The sequence below is a fragment of the Coptis chinensis genome, chromosome 3 (genome assembly GCF_015680905.1).
Source record: "Coptis chinensis isolate HL-2020 chromosome 3, ASM1568090v1, whole genome shotgun sequence".
Taxonomy (NCBI): Eukaryota; Viridiplantae; Streptophyta; class Magnoliopsida; order Ranunculales; family Ranunculaceae; genus Coptis; species Coptis chinensis.
The window spans coordinates 13,823,455-13,834,714 of NC_141458.1; the positions used below are offsets into that span (position 1 = coordinate 13,823,455).

The 11,260-nt window shown below is 38.1% G+C and overlaps 1 protein-coding gene across 1 annotated transcript; it reads left to right on the forward strand.

The window, feature by feature from the left end:
* Nucleotides 1–10,144: 10,144 nt before the first annotated feature.
* Nucleotides 10,145–11,260, forward strand: LOC147508086 (uncharacterized). Its single transcript, XM_086596824.1, has 3 exons — nt 10,145–10,571; nt 10,943–11,035; nt 11,142–11,260. Exons 1-3 carry the CDS (start codon nt 10,145–10,147, stop codon nt 11,258–11,260), a joined length of 639 nt encoding a protein of 212 aa, XP_086452950.1.

Below are 11,260 nucleotides of genomic sequence, written 5' to 3' on the forward strand. Positions count from 1 at the left end.
CTGCTGTCAGAAATGCAAGATGTGATCCACCGGGTCTCCTTTACCGTCGTACCTCTCGAACCTAGGCTGGTTGAAATGCTTTGGGACTTCTGAAGCCCAGATTCCGTCCGCTAACGGATTGTGGTTTAGCCTGGCTACCACCCCCCCCCCTTCCCTTCGTCTGCTGCTGGTTAGCTTCTCTATCATTGTTTATCATCTCTTGTACTTGTTCGACTGTCAGGCCGGTCACTAGGTTTTACATAAGATTCGGCCCCTCCTCTTCTTCTTCCGCGCTCTCACTTGGCTCCTCGCCTGTCTCTTCTTCTTCCCTTTCCATCTCCTTTCTCAACTCGTCATTTTCCTCTCTTAACCTCCCAATCTCCTCTCTCATGAGCTGGGCCTCTTCTACTACTTGTTCCTCTCCTCTGTCTCCTTCTTCCTCAACCACTGCCTCTGGCACCGGTTCCTGCACCGCCACCCTCCTCGATCTACCCACTCGTCTCTTAGGTGCCATTTCTATCTTGCTTTTATACTGTTCCCCACAGATGGTGCCAAATGTAAGAACCTAAAAACCAAATCTATAAAATTGAATAAAAACTTGAAGTTCAAAACTCACTATTCAATCCACTCTTCTCATTATTTTTCTCTCTTGCCTCAATTCTATTTCTTCTCGTCCTCCTCCCTTTTTTTGTCCCCATCCTCTTCTTTTTATATCCCACCCCCTCCTTTCTGGGTCGTCCATCTGTCCACTTATCGGATGGCTCCTCCATTTGTCGTACCTAAGCCACGTCCGCAATCTAAGGTTCCGCGGTTCTATTCACCTGCTCCCCAGGTTAACGTCTTAAAGTGCCCCCCATTCCGTGTCCCACTGACTTGGTCTTCACTCCTCTGTGGAGATGCCCCATCCAGACCGTTCCTCTCTCCCTTCATCCATCGGTCCCTCTTGAAGTCATACCTGTGCCATATCCGCGATTTAGGGTTTCGCGGTCATGATCATATACTCTCCAGCTTACCTCGTTATGCTGCATCCCACTCAGTGTCCGTGGACCTGGCATCTTTTCCCTAATTGAGCCACCACAGCATGTATTCCATCAAGAGGCATTTAATGAAGGACTGCAAATTGACCATGATTAAGGTGGCATAAGCATACTTGTGCGATAGATAGTACTACTCTAATATACTATAGACACTGAAATAAGAAGTTTATCATAAAATAGAAAGCACAACTTTAAAAGGGTAATCAAAAGGAGCAAAGTAAACCCACAACCAAAAACCCCCTAAACAAAAATTGGCAATCACTTCATACAGTTGAACATAAGATACGAAAGCAAGACATATTGTGTCTAAAAATACCTTGGGCTTTGCTTCCCTTTTTTGTAACTTTAAGACCTCCTCCTTCAATATGCGTTTTCCTGGAGCAATAATTTATCAGATGCATGTGCTACAACTTACAACTAGTCTAATCATAAAAATTAAATACTAAACAAAATGTTTCTCACCTTCTTTGTCACGAAAAATAGGTTCCTCACCTCTTCCACAGTTCCACTCATAGAGGGATCCAACTGTTTATACCTTAATATCATTAATAAAATCAATATCTGGCACTTTATGAACCAATATCTATAACTTATGTTGTTCAAATGGGGAAAAAATGAAAGGAAAAGAATTGACATAAATTATCATAAATAGGAAATTCAGTTCGGTAAGAGAATTACTGACTCAACTCTTCCTTCCCCTCTTTATCTCTTTTTTTTATCATGAGAATTGGTCCACTGAAGAAAAATTTTTGATTTAGAAAATTGAATAAAAGAGTTGTAATTGATCTTGAAAATTGATTGACCGAGAGAATTAGGGAAAAAAAAACATACCTGATATCAAAATTTGCAACTTGCTAATCGATGGAGTGATGGATACGAATATACAATGATTCTTTCTTCTTTTATTTTTATTTCTCTTTGTTGATTGTGAAGACCAAAAGATTTCTCTTTGTTCGGTTTCCATAATTAAGACTGGTAATTAATATCTAATCTACCGCTGGGGAGAAATAACTGCCTTAATGGCGAAAGTGATAACCAAGGGTTTGCACACGAATGATTTTCACAATTAAGACCTTTAATTAACTCCTAATCCACATGGCGGAATGGTGGCCCTCGATTTATAACCCCAGAAATTGAATCCCAGCCGCGAGTCAGGAAACAGCCTTGTTTTGTTAAGTAGATATTACTCTCTAGAATTTATATGTTCTGCATGTATTGATGTTTACTGTTTACTAATACAATATTAAAATATATGAAATGAAAGAAAATTAACATTTCAATAGAATGGACATAAAACTATGCTGGCTAAAGAACCTGAAATAATATTGTGTATTAATATCATCAAAGCATCTATCATGATTGATATATAAAAATACAGAAATAGCATCACCTTTAAGATCCTTTCACTTCACTTTCATCCTTGCAGTACTAAAGGTGTGCATTTGTACCAATGGCACACATTTGTACATAGGCCACATGAGATTAGTAAAGGTTTGGAGCCACTCAAGGCCATACAAACTATAGTTGTAATATTAATGGCTTATTGGCTTGTATTTTTTCACTTAACTTCTCTTCCTTTTTAGCGAACTCTTAACCCTCACATTATCTTATCAGTCTCAATCACATCGGCTTAAAACATTTTCTTCTTTCGATATTACATAAGCTTACATTGATCAATTCAAACTATCCATAATCTATTAACATTGCTATGCAAGAAAGAACCCCTAATTTCTAGAGCTAAAAGAAAGTCTAAAAATTGGTGTTTGTTGTTAGGGTCTGTTCTAGTAGCCAAAATTGAGCTACCCCTCCTGCAACGATAAAACACAATTAATTATAGAAAATGCCTCACCAACAACTTTTTTTTTACCTTCTTTTAAACACTCAAGCATGGCAGAACGAACTTTATTTTAGGAGAGAAGTCTGTCTTGGTAGGGAATTGAAGAAGAGAAAAATGCCCTATGATTGTTATAAATCAATTAGTGAAAGAAGGTTGTGTACGATAGTGAGGCAAGAAGAGCGACCAACAAAGAAAGTGTAGAAAGATATCTAAAGACTATTTTGCCAAAAAAAAGAAGTGACGGAAAGAATTATATAGGTGCTTGAATTTTGAAACCATAGACAGATCTTAAAATAACGCCAAAATCAAAATTCCAATAGCCATATTCTTGAATTGGGTTAGCAAGAGCTAAGACAAATTACTAAAATATTTCTTTGCACAACACTATAAGAAACCAAAGAAATAGACAATGACAAAAAAACTATTATAAAGAATACATGAAGCCACAACACAAAACCCATTACCTGCAGAAAATCCTTTCACAACATTGAAAATTTGAAACCAAGAAAACAACCTGAGGTGGATATCTAATCTGCATGCGCTTTTCCAGCTCCTAAATTTTCATTGCCATTTTTAACAATACTTTAATTTTGCTTTCTTTCTAGATTGAGAGTCCTCTTGATGAGTAGATAAAAACTTAGCATGCAGTAGGCATCTTTCACATGGTAAAAAGTATAATCCAAAAGCTAACAAATAACACAAATAGAAAACCGCCATCCAGGGGTACTTAATGAAACTGTTTGTTGCAAGTTGACCTAACGAAATATAGATAATTGGTAAAGCTCTAGTTGCTTAACCTCAATTTCTAGCATACTAATCGTCTAGAACCTATCCATTGTGAAAGCACACCAAGCTTGCATACATGCCATATGTACTTATATAGTTATATTAAAGATATATATTTAAAGCATGAGATGCCTTGAATGTTCCAGTCTATTGGTTTTCACTTTGTTCGTATATGATTTTACTAAGCAAAAGGGCACAAAGGGAGCATGTCACTTCCATTAAAGAAAACTTACATGTTCATTTTTGCACTTTAGACTTTGATTCTTCAAAAAGATAGAAAGATGCAAGGTCTTTTTCTTTGTCTGGTCTAAACCCAGACCACGCTTGTTAGTTGTTCTTCACATGTGTTTGTAGTGGCTCCAACATTCCCTATATTCCCAACAGATACAGACTAATAAGTAAGTCACAAAGATATGTAATTACTTCATAGGTGAAAAATACAAAAAATAATGACAAATTCAAAAGAGCAAGCCAATGAGACTTGCAACGTTGCCAATAGACTTGAGCATAACTGGATGATAGAGTTGATATTCATGGTACCATTGTCTCTATAGTAGGACAAACCAATGAATTTATAGCAACGAAAATCCAAAATAGCAAACAGAAGAGTAACGCATGCAACTAACGTTGCAATTTTTCAATGTGAGAGTGATATTTCTAAACTACAATGGTATCGACAGAAACCGCCATTATAGGCATATAATAGGCAATCAAGGCAAAATATGTGAAACTTCAACTATATGCAGCATGAAAATCTATCTTGTCTTCCATACTTCAGAATTTAGGCACAAAAATCAATCATGAACTTCAAAGTAATACCATATAGCCCTTTTCCCACAATAGTACAAACACTTTGTAGAGCATGGTAAGATTATAATCAAGATTTTAGCTAGTGAAAATTAGTCCAATCGATGCATCTACCACATACAGTCCTATAACGTTGTATAAATACTGGATTCATGCTACATGATTGCTAATATGAACTAACTGCATGAAAAAAATGAAGCACTCTCAAAATGAAAGCATGGAATAAAAATTACCTCTGACAATTGGCTTAAAATATTGCTCCAATCGTGCTTATTCTCTGAACGATGCAATGGTGAATTGACAACACGAAAAAATTAATTAAAATGATTAAAAAAGAGGAATAGAGTTTGAAGCAATAGAATTCATAACACTTGTAGCTTGGCTACGAGAATTTTGTTAGAAATTATATTTCCTTCAAGTTGTCCATAAGAAAGGTGGGATATCTAATAAAATAGTTTACAATTTGTTATTCCAAAATGGATAAAAATGGATGAATACGAAAACCCAACCAAAAGAAAGTATCAATGTACCTCCGAAAATTGCACAATTTTAGTAGCATTGCGACAATTGGATCCATACTCAAAGCATAACTGAGTCATCTATTGCAACAATAGAGGGATCCATATTCTTTGGTTATCTGCAAAGAAAACCAAAGTTTGGTCAATCCAGAAATATATAATATCAATTTTTTAAAAGAGAGATTACCTGAGAAGAATCATGACTTAAAGGTTCAGGCTTTAAGACGAATTTCAATTAGGAGATTAACCCATTTCCAAAAATAAACCGATTGTCTCTCCAATTGCGGATGATGAAAGAGAGAGAAAGGAGGCGCACACTATTTGGGAGGGGAAGAGAGAATGAAAGGATAAGCTAAGCATAAGTACACGAAGGGTTTCTGCCATTTATTGCCATAGTTAAGTTTCAAATTAATATTCAAATTAATTTCTAATAGGCTCTCTCTCATACTGTGGCGCATTGGGAACCGTCGATTTATACCCCTTGAAATCGAATCCCAACCACGAGTCAGAAAGCAACCCTATTTTGTTAAGTTGATATTGATAATTTTATTGTGAGCTTGTACAATGTAGTTTAATTACAATTTGTTTGTGTAATTATTTTCAAGTAGTAATTTGTTTGTGTAATAATCTAGAATTAATTAAGGTTACTTTAGTAATTAATGGACAAGTTAAACATTTCTTGAAATACTTTTCAAATTAATTCATTTGTGTCAGTTAAATATCGAGATTTTGTTTTCAAAAAATTTCGACACATATTACAATTTTTACTTAGCAAAATTAGAGTTCACAAATGAATAGGTAACTTAACAAATTGCACCCTAGACCATATTATAGTAATCAAGTTTAACTAACCAACTAATGTGCATGCCTACAGGAGGAGGAGGTAATATAAGTTGCTAAATTCTAAAAACTTGACGCCTAAGAGCAAGTCCAATGGAGGGCTGCCATAATGGGCTGCTAAAAGGTGCCACATAAGCCTTTTAGCGGGCCCAACCAAATTTGGCTGGCCAAACACAAAAAACCATTCCAACGGATACTTTTAGCAGCTGTTAAGTTCAGGATACGGACGGTAGAAACTCTGCCGTCTGTATGTTAAATTGTAACAGACAGCAGACTCTATGTCGTCTGTATATGACAGTTACTAAAACGCACACTCCACTCCTCCACTCAAACAAATCCTCACTCCTTCACTCCTCCACTCCTCCACTCAAAGAAATCTCTCTCTCTCTCTCTCTCACTCACTCAGTCTCCTCACTCAAAGGTAACATTAAAATGACAATTTTCATTCTTGAATTGTTAATTGTTTATTGAATGCTTGAATTGTTAATTGTTTATTGAATGCTTGAATTGTTAATTGTTAATTGAACTCAAAGGCGCACTCTTAATTTGTCAATTGAATGCTTATTAATTGAATTGGAATTGATATTGGAATTGATGTTAGAATGTTAGTTTGAAATGGTTTTAAATTATGCATGATTGGAATTGATGTTAGAATGTTAGAAGTGTTGTTTGAATTGAAGTTAAGAGGATATTGTTGATTGAATTGCAGGTGCCACTAATAAGAGCCAAAAAATGTAGTTTTAACCCCTTAAGAATTAAATTAAAAGGGTTTGGTTAATGGGGACCGTTACTAGGGCGATTCGGAGCAACATAACATAGTTTCCTATCTTGATCAGGTGCCATCTTTTCTTACCAAAATTAGACAAAATAAAACCCTTCGTAGGTGCTTATCTAGTTTTTTCGCTGCTTTCTTCCCACTAATAGTAAAATCCTCCTCTGTCAACAGAGGGAGTTTATTAGTGGCATTTTAAAGGTGATTCGTCCTCTGCTGGTAAAATCCTCCTCTACATATAGATTGAGTTCGCAGAGGTATAAAGGGGGTTTCTGGGTGTTGCTGCATATAACAGGACTCTGTGTTGGAACTAGCTTATGGCTTCCTCAAGCAACCCAAACAGGGCTGCGGATGCTTGTGGTACCTCTTGGAGCTCGTTGTTTGGTCGGTCTGGGTCCTTAGAGTCCATAATGGCCTTTAAATCGTTCTCTCCCATCTTTGTTGATGGAGTGGCTCAGTTCTCGTCGGATTTACTGGAATAAGGTATAAAGGAATGGGATGATTATCTGGTGGGGTATTTCCTGGATAAAAGATTATCATTTTTTACTGTAAAGGATGTACTGGAGAAAAAGTGGAAATTGAAAGGGTCGTTTGACATCACCACAGACAAGGAACTCTTTTATATGAGTTTTACGAGCTTGGAAGATCACCAAATGGTGTTGGATGAAGGTCCGATCTTTATCGCGGGTCGAGTGTTTGTAGTTAAGCCATGGATAGTCGAGGTTGATAACTACAAAAACAAGGTAGCGTCCATCCCTCTTTGGTCGAGCTGTTGGATGTACCAAAAGAAATGTGGACTTTTGATGGACTCTCGTACCTTGCGAGCTTAGTGGGAGGCACGCCTATGTTTATGGACGACGCAACAGCGAAAAGAAAAAGATTATCTTTTGCAAGATTTTGTATTGAGTTCCCTATGAACTATGAATATAAAGAAGCTATAACAATGAAGGCTGGGAACCGGGAGGTTGTTATACCTTTGGAATATCCATGGAAACAGAAGTCTTGTACAAATTGCAACAAGTTTGGGCATGTGGCAGATCAATGCACTGGTAGAACGACTAGGGTATGGAGACAAAGGGCAATTTAGCAAAATGGTGGTGAAACAACAACAACGGATAGCATAAGAGGAGAAAATAAGAGTCAAGAGGGTAATGTAACTGAAACTGAGCAAGAAAATCAAAGAGAAGCAACAGAGGCTCTAGCAATTACTATTATAGATTCTGACCAAAGGTTGGTGAATGGGAATGATGAAAGTGGAGATATGAGCCTATGTATTGTGGATGAAAATGGGCAGCAGGCCCATCAGAGCCAGAACGAGATCCTTTCACTCAGTAATATTAACTTAGTGTCCCCAAGATGTGTAGAGAGTAACTTTGGCGACCATCCTACTGAGGATCAGGTCCGATGAGCTATGCAAACTCCTATACAACAAATGAGAGGTCTACACCCTGAAGCAAACTTATTCTGTGCAGGGAGAAATATTTTTGAGGAACTGGCAGACCTAGAAGATGATGATATTTTCGATGCTGAACCAGAGTTGTTTGGGGATAAGGTGGTTACGCCTAGACCAGTATTAGAAGAAGTGGAGAGGTCTGATGTGCAAACAAGAGCTCAGAAGCAAAAGGCAGCGCAAAAGACGCAGTCTCAATCAGGTAAGAGAGGAAGGGGGAAGAACAAAGGGAGTGGTAAGAAGAAAGGTCGATAATTCAACTCAATGATTAGAGTTAGTAGTTGGAATGTTAGGGGAATAAATGACAGCATAAAAGCAAAGCAGTTGAATAAGTTTATAAAAGAGAATAAAATAAGTTGTATGGGACTGTTGGAAACCAAGGTTCGAAAGGAGAAAATGGCAAACACTAAAAGTATAGTATGTCCTCAATGGGAATTGGAACACAACTATACAAGTGATGAGTATGGTCGAATTTGGATTAGTTGGGATCCAAGTATTTTGGCAGTTCAAAAGGAGGTGGAAGGGGGACAATTTATGCACTGTAAGGCTACTAGTTTGCAGTTTGGATTCAGTTTTTTGTTAACCATCGTGTACGCGAGCAATAAGTATCAAGAAAGGCAGATTTTGTGGGAGGAGCTAAAAGCCTTAAGTGTAGGTATCCATGGGCCTTGGTGTGTAATGGGAGATTTCAACAATGTGTTATTCTCCCATGAAAGAATAGGGGACAGAGCTGTACATCCGAGAGAAACTCAGCCGTTTGTTAGTTGTTTGAATGTAGTAAGGTTATTTGATCATAATGCGTTAGGTTGTTTCTATACTTGGAATAGTGGAGGGGCAAACATGAGAAAATGGTCAAAGCTGGATAGATGCTTAGTAAATGCTGCCTGGTCATCTCTAACCTTGGCCACAAGTGTGGAAATTTTAACCCAGGGAATAATAGATCACTGCCCTTTGGTTATGTCGTTCTCTAGTTCTGGTAGAAGCCACCCCCCTTTCAGGTTTTGTAATGTTTGGTTGTTGCACAAAGACTTCCAGGATTCGCTCAAGGAATGTTGGGATATACCAGAACATGGTAGCCCACCATTCATGTTGACAAGGAAACTGAAAAGTTTAAAGGCAGTGTTGAAAGGTTGGGCAAGATCCTTGAGTAATGATATTCAGAGGATGGTCGAAGAAGCAAGAATGCAACTATAGTCAGTGCAAGATTTGTTGCATCGAAATCCGTTGGACTATTCTCTTAGTGCTCAAGAGTTTAAGTTGCGAGGCAAGCTATGTAGCTTGATTAAAATGGAGGAAGCACACATTTTTCATAAAACGGATATTGATTGGTTATGCTTCGGAGATAAGTGTAGTGCATATTTTTTCAATGCGCTAAAGGAGAAAAAATCTCGAAACTTTGTAGGGGTTATAACAGATGCACAAGGCACAAAAAGAGAGGGGAAGGATCATGTAGCAACTGCTTTTCTCCAGTTCTATTCTGATCTTTTGGGAGTACCCTTCGAAGCTTATTATGACTCTGGGTTTCTAAATAATCTCACAGTAAAGGAGATCGATCAGAATACAAGCATTTCTCTAATCTCCCCTATTTCTGCAATAGAGATCAAGGAAGCCTTGTTTGATATGGATGATAATAAATAACCAGGCCCTGATGGATATAATGCCTATTTTTTCAAAGAAAGTTGGGATACTATCGGAGTAGAGTTTACCAGAGCTATCCAGTATATATTCATGCACAGGAAAATTCTTGGAGGTATAAATTCCACCTTTCTCTGTCTCATTCCAAAGATGAAAAATGCAACTTCAGTTGGCTCTTTTCGACCCATAGCTTGCTGTAACATAATATATAAATGTGTGTTGAAAGTTATAACCAACAGGATGAAGACTTGCATCTTTAGGCTAATCTCAAGTTCACAATCAGCCTTTATACTGGGGAGGTCTATTCAAGACAATCTTCTCTTAGCTCATGAGCTATTAAGGGGGTATTCGAGAAAGCATGGCCAGAAGAGATGTGCAATCATGCTTGATATTAAAAAGGCGTACGATTCTGTTTCTTGGCAAGTTCTTGAAGCCATCTTGTGCCGATTCAAGTTTCCTAACTTGTTCATAGAATGGGTAAAAATGTGTTATGCAACTCCTACATATTCAGTTATGGTGAATGGGATGTCGGAAGGCTATTTTGAAGGAAAAAGAGGTTTGGCGGCAGGGGTGATCCAAGATTCCCGATTTGTTTGTACTTGTCATGGAGATCTTGAGTTCCTCCTCCACCAAGATTCTGAGATGAACGTAATTAGTGCTCATTCAAAGTGCAGGAAGTTAGCAATATCACACCTCTGTTTTGCGGATGATGTGCTTCTCTTCTGTAAAGGCAATATTGAATCTATGAAGGCCATAAGGGATACTCTGAAACTTTTCTCCGATGCAACAGGGCTTCATTTCAGCAATGATAAGACTACACTTCTCACAGGCAGCACGAGTGAAGCAGAAGGGCTAGAGTTGGAAACAGTTATGAATATCTCAGTGGTTGCTCCACCTATCACCTACTTAGGTCACCCCCTCACCGCAACGAGACTTGGCATAAGAGAATGTTTGCCGCTAATAGAGAAGATCTCGGCTAAAATATCTAACTAGAAGAATAAGGATCTTAACAGAGCCAGAAGAGTGCAATTGGTGAAATCAGTCCTATCGTCTTTTCAAACCTATTGGGCTCAAATTTTTGTTCTTCCTAAGAATGTGATAGAAAAGGTGGCAAAGTTATGCAAAAGGTTTATATGGGCAGGGCCAAGCATGGAAAAGAAGATGCATCATGCGAGTAGTGCGACCCTCAAACTAGATAAAGAACACGGAGGGATTGGCCTTGTTGACCCGAGAGTTTGGAATAAAGTAGCATACTGTGGCCTGGTTTTTAAACTTGCACAGAAATCAGACTGTTTATGGGTCAAATGGTCATGGCAACATCACATCAAGCAAAAACATTTTTGGACCATGAAAGCTCCGAGGGACTGTTCATGGGTGTGGAGAGGCATAATGAAACACATAGAGATATCATGGAAGTTCATTAGATATTGTATTGCGAATGGAAATGGTACCAGCTTCTGGCATGACCCATGGTGTTCAGGCCCACTTATTCTCAATAGCCAAGCCAGAGCTCTACTAGCAAATGCAGTCCCAGAAGATGCAAAGGTGTCAGAAGTGATAGCTGATGGTGGCTGGTCAAGGATAATCATTGATCTATAG